This window comes from Apodemus sylvaticus, chromosome 7 (assembly GCF_947179515.1).
Source record: "Apodemus sylvaticus chromosome 7, mApoSyl1.1, whole genome shotgun sequence".
In the NCBI taxonomy this organism is placed as follows: Eukaryota; Metazoa; Chordata; class Mammalia; order Rodentia; family Muridae; genus Apodemus; species Apodemus sylvaticus.
In genome coordinates, this window is record NC_067478.1 from 108,627,687 (window position 1) to 108,649,906 (window position 22,220).

The following is a 22,220-nucleotide window of genomic DNA, read 5'->3' on the forward strand; positions in this document are numbered from 1 at the left end:
GACTATATAAGACTAAAAATTTCTCATAACTAATAGTTGCCTAATAAGTAAAAACATTATAAATGTTTTGAGGTTTGTATTTTCAATATTTAAAAAATGTCTTAAGTGGATTTCTTTAGGTTGTTATCTAGATTTCTGGCAGAAATATAAGATCTAGGCTAGTAAGTTGCCTATAACAAAAATGTCATTCATCAGTTAAGAGTCCAAGCGTCATTAGAATGTATTCTTTAAAGTGCCCACTTTTCAAGCCACAGTTGTCAGTCATGTACATGGTGACCAACACTGAAAATAGGAAGTGAGCAGAAACTGATTCAACATACCCAGGTATTTGATTCAGTGGTGGTTCTAAATGTGTAGGTGGTGACCACTTTGGGCATCAAACAACCCTTTCACTGGGTTGCATATCAGATATTTACATTACAATTCATAACTAGAAAAATCATAGTTATGAAGTAGCAATGAAATAATTTTGTTTAGGGGGTCACCCCAGTATGAGGAACTGTATTAAAGGGTTGCAGCATTAGGAAAGTTGAGAAACACGGGTAGAGTCCATATTCATTATTCAAAGGATTAATAAAAAGAAGAGGACTAGGAATACAGTTCCAAGGTTCAGCACTAGCCTGGTATGTGCAAGATACTGGCTTCTGTTCTAGAAGCAACAAAAGTGGGCCACAAATTAAAGTAAACATGCTGTGAGTGAGCAGAAAGATGCAGCTTCTCAGTGGAGCAAATCCATTGAGCGTCACAGGGGGACTCTAGAGGTGAACTCTAGCGATAACCCAAGAGTTCATGTGAAGCATTAGGAAGGGCAAGGGGGACATGCTAAGTGGTAGGAATGTCTCTATATCAGTAGTGATGCTATTTATATACAAACTGTACATAGGAAATATCAGAAACCTTTACAGTTATATTTCAAAATATACAGTAAAAATTTATGTAAGGTTATTCTCTATCAAGATATATTATACCACTTAGCATACTCTTATAGACACTCTGAAAAAGGAAGAGCTGAAGAGAACAGCTTAGCCTAAGAATCTCCTTTCTCTGCCTTGGATATATGTTTGTTTACTGGATCAGTGCACTTCATGTTTTAAAAAATGTATGAATCTTCAAAGGAACTTCATTAGCTCTTTAATATACATCATCCAACTACAAACCCATCTTATGACTGGATGAGAATAGCAATTATCAAGTGGAGTTGTGTTTCATTTGGAGGTAAACTTTCTCACATAGGTATTTCTGACTCCACATTTTACGTTTCGCGCATGTTGACTGGGGCTAGAGATGTATCATGTGTCTCTTCGTTTTATTCTAGGTGTTTGACTTAATCATTTCTTGAATTATGGTTTTAAATTTTAAGTAGTTAAATTAATTAGCCTCTGGACATTTTGGAGCTATTTAGAAATGTGAACATGTCATTTTATTTAATGTAACTATCTATTTATACACTTTATTTTCCAGACCTGGTTGCAGCATGCTTGAAATCTGGGATGTGGAAGACCCTTCCAATGCGGCTAACCCTCCCCTCTGCAGTGTCCTGCTCAAGGACTCCAGGCCGTACTTCACCACAGTATTTCAGAATAGTATGTACAGAGTACTGAAAATTAACTGAGATCAAGGCACCCCAGCGTTCTGTAGTGCGAAGATGTGTGTCAAAAATGAACACTTCCAGTCTTCTTTACAATAAAAATCACAAACTTTACTAAGAGACACTTTTAAAGCAAGATAAAATTATTTAAACTTTTCTGGTTTACTACTAATGATAAATTACTGCATTATTTACCTTGAATGCCAGTCTGCCAAGCTTACCTCATAAACGATTAAGTCAACTTATACCTCATTCACAGATGTTCATTTTAGAGTTCCGATGGAACATGTATGGAAAATATCAATATAATTTTAGAAACCCAAACGAAGTAATTCCTTTTCAGACCATCTAGGTGAGTTGTTTCAGGTTTCCCCGAGAACCTAGTACCTAGCACCTAGCACCTAGTACCTAGTACCTAGTACCCATGGGTCAGCCTGTGGATCAGCCTGTGGGCCATGGAGAAGAGCACAGACTCTGAGCAACCGGATGATGGTGGTAGCCTCATTTATTTTTAGTTTATGATGAAGACGGTATTGCTTTATAAATTTTATCTCCCAATAAAAGCTATCTATCAAAAATGCTTTGAAAATTGGTAATTACCTTGAAGATAGAGTGTGTCCATCAGAGAGTAAAATTGTCTCTTTCTTTTCATGATACACTTTAAACACATTAGATGTTTGAATATGCATCCATTCCGAGTCAAGCATCTTGGACTTTTCATACTTATATTTTCCTTATGTTTTTGGTCAGCCATAAAAGATGATTCAATTTCATAGATTAGTTACATGTAATTACTTACAATAGGTAAGCGATTATATCCCAACTTTTATAGTTGGAAAACATTTTAATGCTGTACACAAAACAGCTAAGGAAGAGCACTGTATTGTGTTGATGTTAACATTTTCACGTAGTTTCTTTTCTGTGTGGAGGAAAGAGGGGAACATTCATGAAAACGTAACATGTTTCGGACGACGTCACCAGGGGGATATTTTAAAGTAATTACCAGAATTCAAGAAAAACCATACAAGCTATGTTAACCAATAAAATGCTCCCTACATATCATTTTGTACTATGAATTTTGTTATCTTCATGTACAATGCCTATTAAATCATTTTAAAGGTCCTCAAAGACTGCATTTTCTTCCTTTTCCATTCTTTATGAAACATATATTTTTAAGTTAAAAGGAGACCTGAAACCACAGGTGTATTAGTTAGGTTTATGTGACAATGATCTTCTTTAGCTATTAAAATAATATTTTTTTCCTGTGGTCCCACTGGAAGGCAGAGTACTGTGGTAGAGAAAGTGGCGGACATGAACTAACAGACAAGTCTGATCCCGGTTCTTTCATACTTGGTCTGTCACCTGCTATCCACTCAAAAAATATCGCTGTGTATTTTGTGTCAGGTTTCGTGCTAACAAGCTTACTCATGTTATCCTGTGAAGTTTTGTTTCTTCAGGATAAATCAGAATTCTACCTAATTGCAGGGCCAATAAACACCAATTAAATCCTGTTAAGGTGCTAGCTTCTTCCAGCTCCCTTCTCCTGGCCCACCCAAGCAATCATTCCCGTAAAAGAAAACTACAGACCAAGGTAAGGCCACCTCAGGATTCTCCGTGGCTTTGCATGAATTTGGCGTAAACAAATAGGAATGTGGGAATTCCGCTTATTTTCAATTTTTAGATTAAATTTTAAACAAATTAAGCTATTTGGTCCATGTCCGCATATTTTAGCACATAGTATTTTGACATTTGAAGACTACATATAAACGCTGTGAGATGGACAATGGGCAGATTCTCCTCCTGTGCAGAAAATAATGTCCTTCTGACTTCTACAGTCCTGGTTTGCACCGCAGCTGAGGTGAGCTTCACACAGCTGTCCTCTGCCATCCAGCCCCTAGCATGGTGTGTGGCTGCAACGAACAACAAATAACACTTAGGCTTCATCCTTTTTCTACTCAGATCCCCAAATGGGTCATTCTGGTTCTAATAAAATTGGGCATTTATTTTGCTTTATTTGCATAAGAGAGATAAAGTCTAGTAAAGATAGGGAATTTGAGAGCTACAGGAGCATTCGGAGTCCTCTATTTGGTAGCTGTACAGGCTTTGGAGTATTGTCTTCCTTTACTATAGTTTACATTTACCTTTCTTTTTTTAAACACCAGAAGACATAATACAATTCTACAACTGTAGAAAACCATTACATTGTTTTCTACAACCTTTCTTTGTTTTACTATATTTTTAAAACTTTTTTGGTTAAAAACTAAGACACAAGCATAATTTGTCTCAGGTCAAACAGGGTTAGGCCCATCAGAAGCACCATTCTAACCCCCCTCAATGTGTTTCTTCCTAGAAAGTCTTTACTAATTAGTTAATTTACATCCCAAATGCGCCCCTTCCTGTTCTCTCCCTCACAGAGTCCCTCCCTTTCTCCTCTGGGAGGTTGGGCCCCACCATGGCACATTAAGTCTTCACCAGATTAGGTGCATCCTCTCCTACTGAGGCCAGACAGGGTAGCCATGGAGACTGAACTGCACATCTGTTCCATATGTGGCGGGGGCCCTAGTTCAAGCCTGTGTGTGTTCTTTGGTTGGTGGCTCAGTCTCTGCGAGCTCTCAGAGGGTGACTGTTGATCTTCCTGTAGGGCTCCCATCCCTTCAGGGCCTTCAATCTTTCCCCCAACACTTTTGTAAGCGTCCTTGACGGCCATCCATCTGGTGCTTGGGTGTGGGTATCTGCATCTGTTTCAGTCTGTTGCTGTCTAGAGCCTCTCAGAAGACAGATATGCTAGGATCCTATCCTTATGCAAGCATAAGAGTAGCATTAAATAATGTCAGAGATTGGTGCATGCCCAGGAGATGGGTTTTGAGTTGGGCCAGCTATTCGTTGGCCTTCCCCCCAACCCCCGGGCTCTACTCCATCCCTGCATTTCTTTTAGGCAGGATGAATTTTGGGTCAAAAATTTGGCTAGGTGTGTGTCCTTCTACTGGGGAGTCCTGCTTGGCCTCTACAGATTTTATGTCCCCACTGTTAGGCATCTCTGCTAAGGGAATTGGATTGAATCTTGGGAGCCTCCCCTATTCCCAGGTCTCTGGGACTGCCTACAGATCCTCCCCACCAGCTCCACTCATTCTTCTGGCCCTCTGGACTTCTCTCTTGTCTCTCCCCACATCTGATCCTGTCTTCCCATTCCTCTCTGCTTTACCCTCTTCCACCCAAATCCCTCCCTCCTTCTGCCTCTTATGACTATTTTGTTTCCCCCTCTGGGTATGAATCAAGCATCCTTGCTAAGACCTTTTTATTAAACTTCTTAGAGTCTGTGGTGTCTATCATGGTTATCCCAGCCTTTATGGACAATATTCACTTAAGAGTGAGTATGTACCATGCTCATCCAGACAAATAATTCTACAGAATGGCTATGTTCACAGAAATTCAAGAGGATACAAACTCCTAAATGAATTGGAAGAGAAGAGGAATTTCTAAATGAAACAACAAAGTTAATACAGACATACAAACACTGAAAAAGTCCTTTTAAGTCTGGCTTACCTCACTTAGGATGATTCTAGTTCTATCCATTTGCCTGCAAAATTTTTGATGTTTCCATTTTTAATAACCAAATAGTACTCCATTGTGCAAATGAAAGACATTTTCTGTATCCATTATTCAGTTGAGGGACATCTTACTTGTTTCCAATTTTTGACTATTATGAATAAAGCTTCTATGAACATAGTAGAGAACAAGTCCTTATGGTATGGTGGAACATTTTAGGAGCAGTATAGCTGGATCTTAAGTGATTAAAAACTGCATGTTATTGGTATAGAGACAGACAGGTTGATCAATGGAATAGAATCAAAGACATAGAAATAAACCCACATACCTATGGACACTTGATTTTTGACAAAGAAGCCAAAACCATACAATGGAAAAAAGATAGCATCTTCAACAAATGGTGCTGGTTGAACTGGATATCTGAATGCAAATAAATCCATATTTATCACCTGGCACAAAACTCAAGTCTAAGTGGATCAAGGACATCAACATAAAACTAGATACACCAAATCTCATAGAAGAGAAAGTGGGAAACAGCCTTTCTTGAATGCACTGGTACAGTAAACAATTTCCTGTACACATGCGGATCTTATTATAAAATGTATTTATTATTGCAAACATTTCCACTGAAAGAATAAAGGCTGTTTGATATACAGAACCAATGACCTTACTCAAAATGTGCAAGTTCCAATATAAAAAACACAACAAACATGCAAAACTGTGAAAGCATAACTCCTCTAAAAATTACTAACCTCATCCAGACAAATAATTCTACAGAATGGCTATGTTCACAGAAATCCAAGAGGATACAAACTCCTAAATGAATCGGAAGAGAACAGAATTTCTAAATGAAACAACAAAGTTAATACAGAGATATCAACACTGAAAAAAGTCTGAACTGGAGTATTTGATAAATTCAATAAAAAATGTCAATAGTAATAGAGTAATCAGTAATAGAGCAGAACAAGGGGATGGCAAAATACCAGGATGTAAAGGCATGGGAAAGGTATTGAAACATTCAGGCAATGAAAAAGATAAAGTGAAAACATTTAAGACCCATTGGACACTCTGAAAGGTTAAATCTCTGAATCATGGGCATAAAAGAGGAATTTTTCTCTATCCCCACCCTCCCCCCACAATATCACATTTTATTTTTGACAGATTTTACAATAGTATTTTCTTTCTTTTTTTTTTAACTATACCAATCCAGTTACATTTAATAAAATTTCAATGTTGTTGAATCATCTTTTGAATCCCAAAACATTTCCAAGTTTGGGGGGGGGGGGAATCTCACATTCATCATTAACAATGAGCTCACACACACACACACACACACACACACACACACACACACTTGCCTGTTCTACCCTCCTCCTGCCTGATTATTGAAAACCCCCTTGTGTACATTTTAAAACTTATCCACTGGGGCCGGAGATGTCCCCAAACCTAACCCGAGCTAGGGGGTAGAACCAGATCTTCCTTCACAATGTTGGGACTGCAGTTGAGTTTGACCGCTTCGGCAAGCTCCCGGGCGTACATCTCAAGTCGTCCTGTAATCTTGAAAGTCCGTCCAGAAATCGTTGATCTGCTGGCAGTGATTGAGGTTGAGCTCAATGACCAGCAGTCCATCCTGATTACGGGAGAGGCCGGGGGTCTGGCTACCATCGGGAGCTGCCACGTAGCTCGAACGGAGTAGCCAAGGTCATGGTGAGCTTTCTTAACATCTCCAGAAGTAAACTCGTTGGGGAAACATTCCTGACCCACACGGTTGAGGGCACAGGTAAAGCAGTGATTGGCAATGGCTGCGTTTCTGGCTTCGATCGGCCACAGGGACTCACTGAGTTCCCCAATGGTGGCCGAAGGGTTGAAGATTTCAGCTCCGTTGATACTGTACATGAGCCAGTTGAGGGGGTGATGCCACCCGTAGCAAATGTTCACCTCGATCCTGCCAAACTGGGTCTGGAACACGGGGTGGCCCAGGTTTCCCTCCATGTAGTAGGTGGACTCGTTGAAGTCGCCCACTCTCGGGATGTGATTCTTTCTGGTCTTTCCCATGACCAGTCCTGAATTGGAGATCACCACGGCTGTGTTCCACAGAACTCCATGATCTCTATCACGCTCCAAAATTGGAGATATCACCACCATATTGTACTTCTTGGCAAGCTTCTGACAGAACCTGGTGGTGAGCCCATCCTCTGCCGACTCAGCAAATTCTGTCCAAGGAAGTTTTTCTGGTGTACAAAAAGCAAAGGGCATATCCTGATCCATTGGCAGAGGATGTTGCCAACAAAGTCCAGGAAGTCTTGGTTCCAGGCTCAAGGCTCCCTAAAGTCCTTTTGGTCCAGACAAAACTATTTTAAGGAATCCAGCAAGAGGAGCTGTCCACGCCTCCTGGAAACAGATGATGTTGACTCCACACATGGCTGCCACCTCGGCAATCTCTCCTATGCGTTTGTGGAGGGCAGAGACCTGACCACTGGTTAAAAAAGAGGGAGAAGGGAGAGGGGAGGGGGGAAGGGAAGGGAAGGGGAAGAGGGACTACAATAGTATTTTCAAGCCAAATCACTTTTTCTCATTCCAATGCAATCTGTTTAATGAATTTATCCTGTATATTTTAAATTCCTAATCTTTCTTTGTCCTTTTACTTTTACTTATTTTATTTATGTCCTCAGTTTGTCTCTTACTAAGCATTCCATGAGATATGTTAGTATTTTAAAGTTATTTCAATATTAAGACTTCTATCCATATTTCTTCTATATTCATGACTTAAATCTATTCTTTGTTTTGAGACAAAAGTTTCCTTTCCTGATTTTGACCTCTTACATTCTAAGGATGTTGATGTATTTTACTGTCAATTTTTTTATTAGATAATTGCTTTATTTACATTTCAAATGTTAACCCCTTTTCTCATTTCCCCGCTGAAAAGCCCCTATCCCATCCCCCCTCTGCCTGCTCACCAACCCACTCACTCCTACTTTCCTGTCCTGAGAAAATTCCCCTACACCAGGGCATTGAACCTTCACAGGACCATGAGACTCTCCTCTCATTGGTGTCTGAAAAGGACATCCTCTGCTACATATGCAGCTAGAGACATGAGTCCCACCCCCTTTGGTTGGTGGTTTAGTCCTTGGGAGCTCTGGGGGTACTGATTAGTTCATATTATTGTTTCTCCTATGTGGCTGCAAACCTCTTCAGCTTCTTGGGTCCTTTCTCTGGCTCCTCCATTAGAGGCCCCGTGCTCAGTCCATTGGTTGGCTATGAGCACCAACTTCTGTATTTGTCAGGCACTGCAGAGCATCTCGGGAGACAGCTGTATGAGGCTCCTGTCATCTAGCACTTGTTGGAATCCACAATAGTGTCTGAATTTGGTAACTATATGGGATGGATATCCATGTGGGAAAGTCTTTAAATGGTCTTTCCTTCTATCTCTGCTCCACATTTTGTCTCTCAGTCTCCTGCCTTGGGTATTTTGATCCCCCTTCTAAGAAGGCCCAAAGCATGGACACTTGGTCTTCCTTCTTCTCCAGCTTCTTGTAGTCTGTGAATTGAATCTTGGGTATTCTGAGATTTTGGGCTAATAAACACTTATCAGTGAGTGCATACCCTAGATCTATCCATATGCCTATGAATTTCATGAATTTTTTAAAAATTTTTATTGAAAAGGGAAGTAAAAACACTTTATGATAAAATTAAAGATTTACATGGAAAATATTTCAGATAGACACATTAAAATTTACAATTTTTGTGGAAAATTAAGTAAAGTAGTAGACATGTAAAACATTGATAAATTAATTGAAATATGGGATAGAATTATTTTATGATAGAATTGAAGATTTACATGGAAAATATTTCTGATAATATTGTAGAAAAATAAAGAAAAACATGGTAGAATTGAAGATTATCATGGAAAATGTTATATAGCTATAATAATGGTAAGCATAAAAGTATTCCTAGGTTGATAAAAAGTGGAATTATAAACATTTTCTGATAAACTTGAAGATTTACATGGAAAATATTTCTGATAAAATTGTAGAAATATATATAGAAGAACATGTTAAAATTAAAGATCATCATGGAAATTATATAGATAAAATAGTAGGCATAAAGATAATTATAAGTTGATTGAAGGTGGAATTATAAACATTTTCAGAAAGCATTGAAGATTTACATGGAAAATATTTCTGGTAAAATTCAAGAAATAAATAGACAAACATGTTAAAATTGACTATTTCATGGAAATTTTTTCATAAAAATGGTTGATGTGAAAACTGTAAATTAATTGAAGGTGGAAACATTTAATTAGAAACATTTGTGATAAAATCAAAAATTTACATTGGAAATATTTCTGATAAAATATAGGAAGTATATAGAAAGACATTAAAATTGAAGATTATCATTAAAAATAATACAAATAAAATGGTAAACATAAAAGAAATTCCTAAATTAATTAAACGGGTAATTACAAACATTTTCTGATAAAATTGAAGATTTACATGAGAAATATTTCGTTAGTCTATGTCTTTTTATTGGGCAGTTGAGTCCATTGTTGTTAAGAGATATTAGGGAGTAGTGATTGTTGCGTCCTGTTATTTTTTATGTTATTTTTATGTTTGTATGGGTATCTTCTTTTGGGTTTGTTGGAAGATTACTTTCTTGCTTTTTCTAGGGTGTAGTTTCCCTCCTTGTGTTAGCATTTTCCATCAATTATCCTTTGTAGGGCTGAATTTGTGGACAGATATTGTACAAATTTGGTTTTATTATGAAATATCTTGGTTTCTCAATCTATGATGATTGAGAATTTTGCTGGGTATAGTAGTGTCGCTACCAAATCCGTCCAGCTGAATAAGGGAGACTACACAGGAGACTCTTCTCGAAGCAGTTTATTCAGGAACATTACTTCAGGAAGCCCCCGATCCTAGCCCGTTGCCCCAGTTATATATCCTAGCTTTCACCAATCAGAAACAGCCATGTGGAGGCTCGTGATAGGATTGAGACGATGGCCGGGGAGTGGCCTGGTATGATGTCAAAGGGCACATGCGCACTTCTCCGGTGCCAACGTGACTCTCAAAGGGGAATGTGGGGGAGCATTTCTGAGTCATGTGACTTGACAACCAGCCCAGGTGCCATTTTAGACTGGCCGCTGTGCCCGCTCCCCACATTTCTTCCTTCTTTATTTTACAAAAATGGCAGAGAGAATGCCTGACTTAGGTTGTCCTATGCAACACTGTTCCTTACCCGTCATCAAGATACAAACAGCATTGGTTTGCTCTCTGTCTTAGGTTGGTAACACGTCCACGAGATCTTACCCGTCATTGACTACTTCTCTAGCATGCCGAGCCATACATGAGGGGATTGACCCACCTCGATAGCTGCGAAGGCTTGCACCATTAGCGCTTGTTATCTTGACTGTCTCGTCCTCATTTTACACAGACACCTCAACATGAGGAAGGTAATCAGAGTCAGGCATATGGCTAGGGACCTAATGCCCGCCCACTCCTTCAGATGGGACATGGCTTAGGTCCTGAAAGGCAGCTTTATCTCCATCAAAAAGGAAGCATCAGTGGGAGCAGTCCCACCAACAGTATCCATGGCTTCATCTTCCTTGGGCTGTGAAATAGGTCGTGTGGCGATTATCCGCATCAATCTTTCAGGGATCCACAGTGGTTTGTCTTGATTCCGTAGAAAGACACAAACAGACCCTCTCGCCCAGATTAACACAGGGTCAGGGCCATGCCATTTGACCATCAAAATATCCTTCCACATTACTTGTCCCTTTTCAGTGGTATCAGGATAAGCATGACGCTCAGCAGCGGAGTGCCCTTGTATATCCAATTGAAAAAAATTCAAAGTCAGAAGAGCAAGAGAGACATGTTCCTTAGGAGTTCTGCCTTGGCCAATTCCCCATTTTTGTTTAAGAAGACATTCTTTGACCATGCAATGGGCACATTCAATGATACCCTGACCCTGAGGATTATAGGGTAAGCCATTTACTAAGGAAATTCCCATAAATTGGCAGAAGGCAACAAAGGATGAAGAAGTATATGCTGGACTGTTATCGGTTTTCAGAGAGGTGGGCATACCCCATGCGCTCCAAGCCTCCAGGCAGTGAGCAATAACATGTTTAGTAGCCTCTCCACTATGGAGGGAGGCAAAAATTACACCAGAGGCAGTATCTATAGAAACATGCACAAATCTTAATCTTCCGAATTCTGGTATGTGAGTCACATCCATCTGCCAAACATGCAAAGGGCGCAAGCCTCGTGGATTAACACCCAAAGAGGCTTGAGGAAGTAAAGGGGCATAGGAGATACAACTTTTTACTATATCCCTGGATTCTGCCCTAGTGATCTTAAATTTAGTCATTAACATCTTTGAATTTACATGAAAACTGGAATGAAACTTTTGAGCATAATCAAAAGGGGCGGAATTAAAAAACGCAAAAATAGAGTGAGAGGCTCTGTCTGCCAAATCGTTACCTTCAGCCAGTGGTCCTGGCAATCCAGTATGTGCTCTAATATATTGTACAAAAAAACGGATGATCTCTTTGCCAAATCATGGCTTGTTATTGAACCAATAAATCCCCAATAGTACTTTTCAAATTTATTTGTCCAGTAATCTCCAAATATTTTAAAATATTGACAACATATAAAGAATCAGAAATCAAATTGAAGGAACCAAGAAACCGTTCAAAGACACACATTACTATTTGCAGCTCAATTACCTGTGGCAATGCAGGTGGGAATGAAATAACTACTGGCGGCGAGCCAGAAAGAACATAAGCTTCCCGCTCCTGTCTTTGAGCCACCAGTATATATTACAGGGCTATCTTTCAAAGGCACCGTGGAAGTCTTTTTTGGAAATATTATGGAATGTTCTTTAACCAATTGTAACAATGGATCCTTGGGATAATGATTATCAATAGTGCCACCAAACATACAGTGCACTGTAGCCCAATCATCAACTGTGGCTGTAAGTACTTCGAATTGTTGAGAGGAATAGGGGATAATTAGACTCGCAGGCTCTGATCCAAAATACTGCAAACATTGTTGAATTCCCATTAACGCTAACTGAGCAACAGCAGTAGGATAATGAGACAATGTTTTAGCTGGAGAAATTCTAGGATGTACCCACAACAAGGGAGCATATTGCCATAGCACTGCTGTAGGTTGTACTTCAGTTGATAAGATACATAACAAAATAGTAGAATTCACTTCTTGCCTGGCAAGAGCAGCCTGCTCAATATGTGATTCCACAAGACTCAAAGCCTTTTTAGCATTCTTTGTTAAAGAACGATAAGAAGTCAAATCTGGGTCTCCTGGAAAAATATGATACAAGGGTTGTAATTCTTTATTTGTTAATTTTAGATAGGGAAGAACCCATTGTATATCTCCTAATAATTTCTGGAAATCATTTAAGGTATGCAAATGATCTGTTCTTAAACTAATCTTTTGAGGTCGCACCTTATCAGGATGTACTTTGGCTCCCAAATAATTAACTACCTGATCCTTTTGAACCTTTTCAGATGCTGTATATAAATGTCTTTTCTTAAGATCCTGTATCATCACTCGATAAGCTTCCTTCACCATCTCTTCAGTAGGCCCAGATAACAGTATATCATCCATATAGTGCAAACATGTAAGCTTAGGAAAGTGCTGCCTCACATTTTCTAAAGATTTACTAACATATAATTGACATATGGTGGGACTATCTGCAATTCCTTGAGGTAAAACCACCCATTCATAACGTAAATCTGGAGATGCATGATTTATTGAGGGAACTGTAAAAGCAAACCTTTGCGTATCTTTCTCATAGAGTGGAATAGAAAAAAAACAATCTTTTATATCAATAACTATCAAAGGCCACTGCTTTGGCAAAGTGGATGGAAGAGGCAGACCTCTTTGCACTGGGCCCATGGGCATCATTTGCTTATCAATTGCTCATAAATTATGTAAGAGCCTCCATTTTCCTGACTTCTTCTTAATAACAAAAATTTGAGAGTACATATCCCATTTCAGTCAAGAGATCTATTCCCCACAGGGAAATAGGAACTTTCAGAACATATGGTTGAAACTCCCCAGCATGGCCTTCCTCATCTTTCCACCTCAAAATCTGTGTACTCCTTTCTGGTTCTTGTGCATATCCTAAGCCTCTTAACATTTGATCTGATACTTGCACCAATTCTTTGGCCAGTATTTTTTTACTGATTATACTTTTATCAGCTCCAGTATCCAGAAGCCCAAGTATGATTTTACCATTAATTTCTAAGGAAAGCAAAGGTCGAGCCCCCAGCTCCAAGGAACAATACACTGCAGAACCTCCTGAAGAGCCAAACCCTTTATTTTCTCTTTGTTATGAGAAGGAAAGAGTCCATGGCAACTGGGCGGAATTAACAATTGAGCTATCCTATCACTGCGTGAAACTGCAAACACTCCTCTAGGGGAAGAAGCCATGATTTTGACTGTACCTGTAAAATCTGAATCAATCACTCCAGGATGAATAACTAAACCTTGCATGCATGGTAACTGAGCTTCTTCCTATTAATAAGACTACAGTATTTGGCGGCAAGGGCCCTTTAAAATCAGTCCCAATTAATTGAGGCCCCATCTTAGGTGTTAATATGAGTCTGGTGGTGGAACAGAGGTCGAGTCCTGTGCTTCCTGAGGTTGCTCGCCTGGGTGGGCCAACTGCTTCCACTGCATTGGAGGCCATGTTTCCGACATTGCCCCACATATTTGAAGGCCCTGAAGATGAGGGCCCTGTGCCCCGTTTTTTGGCCTGGCTCCACCACATCCAGCTGTTGTCCTGAAATATCCTTCACTGATCTACAATCATTGGCCCAATGATTACCCTTACAACATCTGGGACACAGACCAGGCGTTCTAGGCCACGGTCTTTCCTGATTTTGCATCTGGGGACATTGCCACTTTAGATGGCCAGGTTGGCCACATTTAAAACTCCCTTGCTTACCTCCAGATTGTTTGTGGGATGGTTGCATAACAGCAGCAGCTAATCCAGCATTAGTTATGGGACCTCCTAACTGCATATTTTCATCCATACCTCTAGGCCTTTGCCCTTATACGGGTTAATTGCTTGTCTACATTCTTTAGTACATTGTTCAAAAACCAATTGTTTCACTAATGGCATGGCCTGATCAGCATCCCCAAAAATTCTGCTTGCCATTTCAACCATTCGTGCCACAAAATCAGCAAAAAGCTCAGTTGGTCCTTGAATGACTTTAGTTAGATTTCCTGCCACTTCCCCTCTATTCAGAAGGGCTTTCCATGCTCTCGTGGCAATTTGAATAATTTTATCATACACTTGAAGGGGGTATCCAGTCTGAGCATTGGCAAAGCGGCCCTGTCCTAGAAGCATGTCCTGTCCCCAAGCAGGCTGGCCATTGGCTGCATTTACTGCTGCTTGCTCCGCCGAATGTTCAGTGAAGATTGCATTCCAGTATAGATATTGCCCAGGGGAAAGGCAAGCACGAGCCAAATTTTGCCAATCATGAGGGGTCATGCAATATTGGTGGAGGTGTTCAAACATGGAAATAACATAGGCAGCACTAGTGCCATAGGCATGAATCCCTTCTGCTAATCTCTGCACTATCTTCCAATATAAAGGCTCATGATGACGGTTTCTCTGCTGGTCTTGAAAAAACAGGGAATCAACCCTGGGTGCTCAACTCTTTACAGACTTCACAAACTACGTCCTCCAGATGCCATAGATGGCTGAGGAGCATATGGGGAGGGCAAGGTGGTCCTGGGGCCGAGGGCTGGACTTTCAGCTTCACGGACTCCATTTCCTCCAAAAACTTTTCCAGCTCATCATCCTCAGAACTATCAGAGCTGTCACCCTTCTCTGACTTTACTGAACGCTCCTCTTTCATTCGCTCAAGAGCTGCACTTCCTCTTTCAATCTCAGCTGCACACTCCCCTTCTCAATCTTCAAGGCAAGAACGAACAAGCTGCCATATCGACTGCGTACCTGGACGTAAAATTCCTTGCTCCCTAGCAAAATCTATATCCTTTCCCAACTTATCCCAGCTAGGGAGAGTCAAAAATCCTGAGACAGAGAACCAGGTAGCAACTTCATCCACAGCCCAAAGAAATTTCTGCAATGTAGATTCTTTCAATTCTAACCCTTTAGCTTCTAACAGGTTCTTAAGCACTGCAAGCAAAGATCTACTAGAAGATATGTTACCCATAATGAGTTATAGTCCAAACCTGGAACCTTATTGTCTCTTAACCCGAGAACTTTCACTTGTCCCACTTACCCGGGAACTTACCAGTTAGCTGCCCTGACTGCGACGAGTTCTGAGATCCCCGTACGGGCCACCACTTTTCGCTACCAAATCCGTCCAGCCGAATAAGGGAGATGACACGGGAGACTCTTCTCGAAGCAGTTTATTCAGGAACATTACTTCAGGAAGCCCCCGATCCTAGCCCCCATTACCCCAGTTATATATCCCAGCCTGCACCAATCAGCAACTGCCACGGGGAGGCTCATGATAGGATCGAGATGATGGCCCGGGAGTGGCCTGATATGACGTCAAAGAGCACATGCGCACTTCTCTGGTGCATACGTGACTCTCAAAGGGGAACGTGGGGGAACGTTGCTGAGTCATGTGACTTAGCAACCAGCCCAGGCGCCATTTTAGACTGGCCACCATGCTGCTCCCCACATAGTAGCCTGGGGTTGCATTTGTCTTCTGTTAGGGTCTGTATGAGGTCTTCCCAGGATCTTCTAGCTTTCATCATCTCTGGTGAGAAGTCTGGTGTGATTCTGATAGGTCTGCCTTTATAAGTTACTTGTCCTTTTTCTCTTACTGCTTTTAATATTCTTTCTTTGTTTAGTGAATTTGGTGTTTTGATTGTTATGTGCCTAGAGGATTTTCTGTTCTGATCCAGTCTATTTGGAGTTCTGTGGGCTTCTTGTATGTTCATGGGCATCTCTTTCTCTAGGTTAGGTAAGTTTTCTTCTACAATTTTGTTGAAGATATTTACTGGGTCTTTAAGATGTAAATCCTCGTTCTCGTCTACGCCTAGGTTTGGTCTTCTCATTGTGTCCTGGAGTTCCTGGATGTTTTGAGTTACCAGCTTTATGCATTTTGCATTTTCTTTGACTGTTTAGTCAATGTTTTCTATGGTATCTTCAGCACCATAGGTTCTTTCTTCTATCTCTTGTATTCTGTTGTTGACTATGACTCCTGAATTCTTTTCAAGGTGTTCTATCTCCAGAGATTTCTCACTTTGTTATTTCTTTATTGTTTCTACTTCCACTTTTAGATCCTGCATGGTTTTGTTCAGCTCCTTCACTTGATTGTTTGTGCTTTCCTGTAATTCTTTAAGGGACTTTTGTGTTTCTTCTTCTTCTTCTTTTTTTTTTTAATTCGATATAATTTTTTATTTACATTTCAAATGATTTCCCCTTTTCTAGCCCCCCCACTCCCTGAAAGTCCCATAAGCCCCTTTCTCTTCCCCTATCCTCCTACCCACCCCTTCCCACTTCCCCGTTCTGGTTTTGCCGAATACTGCTTCACTGAGTCTTTCCAGAACAAGGGGCCACTCCTCCTTTCTTCTTGTACCTCATTTGATGTGTGGATTATGTTTTGGGTATTCCAGTTTTCTAGGTTAATATCCACTTTTGTGTTTCTTCTTTAAGGGCTTCTGCCTGTTGACCCATGATCTCATATTGTTGTTCCTTCTATGGCGCTGCAAACCCCTTCAGCTCCTTGGTTCCTTTCTCTAGCTCCTCCATTGAGGACCCCGTGCTCAGTTCAATGGCTAGCTAAGAGTGCTCCCCTCTGTAATTGTCATTCACTAGCAGAGCTATAGCTGACTAGTACTTCACTGTGTAAATGTACCACATTTTCTGTATCAGTTCCTGTGTTGAGGGACATCTGGGTTTTTTCCAGTTTCTGGCTAAAAATAAGGCTGCTATGAACATAGTGGAGCATGTGTCCTTATTATATGTTGAAGCATCTTCTCAGTATATGCCCAGTAGTAGTATAGCTGGGTCTTCAGGTAGTACTATGTCCAATTTTCTGAAGAACCACCAAACTGATATCCAGAGTGGTTTTACCAGCTTGCAATCCCACCAGCAACTGAGGAGTGTTCCTCTTTCTCCACATCTTTGCCAGCATCTGCTGTCCCACGAGTTTTTGATCTTAGCCATTCTGACTGTTGTGAGGTGAAATCTCAGGGTTGTTTTGATTTGCATTTCCCTAATAACTAAGGATGTTGAACATTTCTTTAGGTGCTTCTCAGCCATTCGGTATTCCTCAGTAGAGAATTCTTTGTTTAGCTCTGTACCTCATTTTTAATAGGGTTATTTATTTCTCCAGAGTCTAGCTTCTTGACTTCTTTGTATATATTGGATATTAGCCCTCTATCTAATGTAGGGTTGGTGAAGATCTTTTCCCAATTTGTTGGTTGCCAATTTGTCCTTTTGATGGTGTCCTTTGCCTTACAGAAACTTTGTAATTTTTTGATGTCCCATTTGTCAATTCTTGATCTTAGAGCATAAGCTATTAGTATTCTATTCAGGAAATTTTCCCCTGTGATCATGTACTCCAGGATCTTCCCCACTTTCTCTTCTATTAGATTCACTGTATCTGGTTTTATGTAGAGGTCCTTGATTCACTTGGACTTGAGCTTTGTACAGGGAGATAAGAATGCATCATTTTGCATTCTTCTACATGTTGACAATCAGTTGACTCAGCACCATTTGTTGAAAATGTTGTCTTTTTTCCACTGGATGGTTTTAGCTCCTTTGTCAAATATCAAGTGACCATAAGTATGTGGGTTCATTTCTCAATTGTATTCCATTGATTTACCTGCATGTCATTGTACCAACATCATGCAGTTTTTAATCACTATTACTCTGTAGTATAGCATGAAGTCAGGGATGGTGATTCCACCAAAGGTTCTTTTGTTGTTCTTTGTACAGGGAGATAAGAATGCATCATTTTGCATTCTTCTACATGCTGACAATCAGTTGACTCAGCACCATTTGTTGAAAATGTTGTCTTTTTTCCACTGGATGATTTTAGCTCCTTTGTCAAATATCAAGTGACCATAAGTATGTGGGTTCATTTCTCAATTGTATTCCATTGATTTACCTGCATGTCATTGTACCAACATCATGCAGTTTTTAATCACTATTACTCTGTAGTATAGCTTGAAGTCAGGGATGGCGATTCCACCAAAGGTTCTTTTGTTGTTGAGAATAGTTTTAGCTATCCTGTTGTTATTTTTTATTCCAGATAAATTTAGAAAATTGCTCATTCCTGTTCTATGAATAATTGAGTTGGAATTTTTATGGGAATTGCATTGAATCTGATTATGGTATAAATGAAAAATGCTAAAATGATAGCATAAAGTGTCCTAAATCAAGGCATAAAATGGATATTCATGCACAGAAAAGACCAGAAAAAAATTCCATATCATATTATATTTAAAGCAGTAAAAATACAGAACAAAGTATATTGAAAGCAACAAGATACATCAAATAACGTTTTAACAGGTTCTTCTGAACAATAATTGGTATCTCATGATCAATTCATGAAGGCTTGAAATGATTCACTTCAAGTGCTGAAGGTGAACAGTGCCAAGGCAGACTATTACACTTAGTGAAGCTGTCACAATTAAAGCAATTGTTTTCATGATCAAGCACATCAGGACTTGAAGACAAGTAGAGGAGAGAGTCCAAATAAAAAAAATGACATGAAAATAAAATCACAAGGAAAGAAATACAGAAAATGTGGGATATCATGGAAAAATTGAACCTTCAAACCACAGGCATATATGAGGAAGCAGAATCCCAACTGAATGACATAGAATAGATATTCAACAAGATCACAGAAGAAAACTTCCTAGAAGTAAGGGAAGGCATGCCCATACACAAATAAGAGGTACACAGGACACCAGACAGACCAGACTAGAAAGAAAATCCCCACAACCTATCATAGTTAAAACACTAAGTATACATAGCAAAGTATATTAAAGGACACAATAAAAAAATTCACAATTAACATTATGAAGGGAAAACCACCAGCATAGCAGCTGGTTTTTTTCCTATGGAAAATTTGAAAGCTAGAAGATTCTGGAACAAATGCATTTTAAGTCATAAAGTACAATGACTACTAGCTTAGACTAATATATCCAGCAAAACTATCAGCTATAATTGAAGGAGAAGGAAAAACTTGCCATGATTTAAACAGTCTAAAAATGTTATTTACAATATACCAAACCACAAAATATTTAAAAAAAAATTACAGAAGTCAATATTTTACACTAAAAGGAGGAATGAGCACAGGCAAGAGATTTGGAAAGAAATTTAATCCCTAATAATGCACAAAATGCCACTAAAAAAACAAAAAATGATGCCAAAATTTAATGTGATTGCAGTTTACACACATATTTCAACCTTAACCTTAAATGTAAATGGATTCAATTGTCTAATCAAAAGACACAGGTTGACTGACTTGACTAAGAAACAAAAATGCATATTATCTGTTATAAAACATATTTTAGTTTTAAAATTAGCCACCACTTTAGAGTAAAAGGATAAACAAAAGTACTCTGATCAAATGGGACCAGGAAGAAATCAGATGTCATTATCCTAATAGCTGACAAAATAGATACTAAACTAATTCTAATCAAAGGATCAGTCACCCAAGAAGACATTACTTTCCTAAAAATATATTAACTAAACCTTGAAATGTCATTTAAAAGTTTACTATAGGATGTAAAGCATAGATTAGTCATCCCATTAATAGAGGGTGATTGCCATATTCCACTTTCTCCAATAGATCAATCATATGAACAAAAAAGTAAAGTAAGAAACATTCACATTTTGACACCATAGATAAAAATGAATTTAACATATTCCCTATAGATTCCATCAAACACCAAAGAAACTACTCCATTAAGCTTTTAAAACTAAAAGAAACGGATATATTTATAGATTCAACTAAAGACCAAAAATAAGCCAACAAGCTATAACCCCTAACAAGGGAGGCAATAATAATATTAAAACCAAAATTTTAAGGTTCATTTAAAAAGTTCCAGAGCAGATGAATTTACAGGAGAATTCTACCAGATTTTCAGAGATCTACAAGCAGTCATCCTTAAACAATTAAAAATAAAAACAAAGAGAACTCCAAAATTTCTTCTATGAAGACGAATGAGATACAACAAAACAAAAACTACAACAGAAAGGGGAAAACTATAAACCAATATTTCCGATGAACATTAACTCAAAACTACTCAATAAAACACTTGCAAACAGAACATAGACATAACATTAAATGATGACCTAGGCAAGTCGATAAATGTTATTAACTATATATGAGAACAAAAATCACATAATCTTCTCAAGAGATTCAGAAAAGGCCTTTAACAAAACCCAACGTGCCTTCATAATAAAAGTCCTTGATAATGTAGGGCTAAAGGAACTTAGCTTAACATAATAAAAGTTTTGTATGAGAAATCCAAAGCCAACATCATTCCAAAAGGAGAAAAGCTTGAAGCAATTCTACTAAAGTCAAGAATGAGACAGGGATATCCACAATCCACACTTCTTTTGAATACTGTACTCAAAATACTACCTGGACCAATGAGACTAGAGGAATACAAATTAAAGGAATACAAATAAGGAAAGGGCACTTTGAACACATTGTCCTGAGCAGAACACCAATAACCAGGCACTAAGACCAATAATTAATAAATTAATAAATGGGACCTCGTGAAACTGAAAAGCTTCTGCAAGGCTAAGGCCACCATCAATAAAACAAAACAGCAGTCTACAAAATGGAAAAAGATCTTCTCTAACCCTATATCTGACAGAGGACTAATATTCATATATATAAAGAACTGAAGAAATTAGACACCAAAATAACCCAGTTAAAATTGTGGTCTAGAGCTAAATACAGAATTCTCAACAGAGGAACCTCTAATGGCCAAGAAGCACTTAAATTAATGTTCAATGTCCTTAGTCATCAGGTAAATGCAAATCAAATGTCTCTGAGATTCCATTTTAAACCCCTCAGAATGGCTAAAATCAAAAACTTAACTGATGGCATATGCTGGTGAGGATGTGGCACAAGGAGGAACACTTTTCCGCTGCTGGTGGGAATGCAAAGGTGTACAGCCACATTGGAAATCAATTTGGTGGTTTCTCAGAAAACTGTGAAGAGTTCTACCTCAAGACCAAATTATACCACTCCTGGGCATATACTCTAATGATTCCCCACTATACTACAAGGAGGCTTGCTCACCTATTTTCATATTAGCATTGTCTATAATGGCTAGAAACTGGAAACAACTTAGATGTCCCTCAAATGAAGATTGGATAAAGAAAGGGGGAATGAGAGAATCTCACTCAGAAGTGGAATTAAAATAGACATTAGAGGTGGATGGATGGATGGCATTTGATGGGAAAGGGTGTGAGGTGGAGGAAAAGGATGGGGATAAAGTATGGGGAGAGCAGGGACTAGAGAAGGCTGGGAGAGAAAACAGAAATCCGAGGAGCCATGTCTGGGACTGGCTGGAGACCTGGGTGGAACAGGGCAGAATTCCTGGAGGCTATGGTCATGACCCTAGCAGCAGGGGATATGGAGACTGAAGGTGTGCACCTCCTGTAGCCAGGCAAGACTTCCAGTGGATGGAGAAGGACATCAACCCACCCTCAAAATCTTCAACCCAAAGTTCATCCTGCCTACAAGATACTCAGAGATGAAGATAGAGCAGAGGAATTGAGGTAATGGCCAACCAATGACTGCACAACTTGAGACCCATCCTATGGGAGAGAGCCAACCCCTGCAATTGTTAATGATACTCTGTTATGCTTACAGAGAGAAGCCTAGCATAATTTTCTCCTGAGAGGCTTCATCCAGCAGCTGATGGAAGCAGGTGCAGAGACCCAGAGTCAAGCATCAGGAGGAACTAGAGGAGTTTTGTGGAAGAGTAGGGGATAGGATTTTAAGTAGCTGGAGGGGTCAAGGACACCACAAGAAGACCTATAGTGTCAAATAACCTGGACCCATGGGGTCTCACAGAGACTGAACCACCAACCAACAAGCATG

The 22,220-nt window shown here is 39.4% G+C and overlaps 2 protein-coding genes across 2 annotated transcripts in view; one reads left to right on the forward strand and one right to left on the reverse strand.

Annotated features, from left to right (window-relative positions):
* The window catches only part of Dpy19l2 (dpy-19 like 2), a 109,369-nt gene extending 107,757 nt beyond the window's left edge, over window positions 1-1,612 (forward strand). Inside the window, exon 22 of the mRNA XM_052189673.1 lies at window positions 1,462-1,612. Coding sequence (XP_052045633.1) covers window positions 1,462-1,612 — 151 coding nt within the window. The remainder of the gene's footprint in view (window positions 1-1,461) is intronic.
* A 4,968-nt stretch (window positions 1,613-6,580) lies between these two features.
* Window positions 6,581-14,506, reverse strand: LOC127689805 (beta-ureidopropionase-like). The gene is given in 6 exon segments (XM_052189390.1): window positions 6,581-6,700; window positions 6,702-6,826; window positions 6,829-7,392; window positions 7,516-7,610; window positions 10,441-10,550; window positions 14,192-14,506. Coding segments are annotated over 6 exon segments (1,329 nt in total).
* Window positions 14,507-22,220: the final 7,714 nt, after the last annotated feature.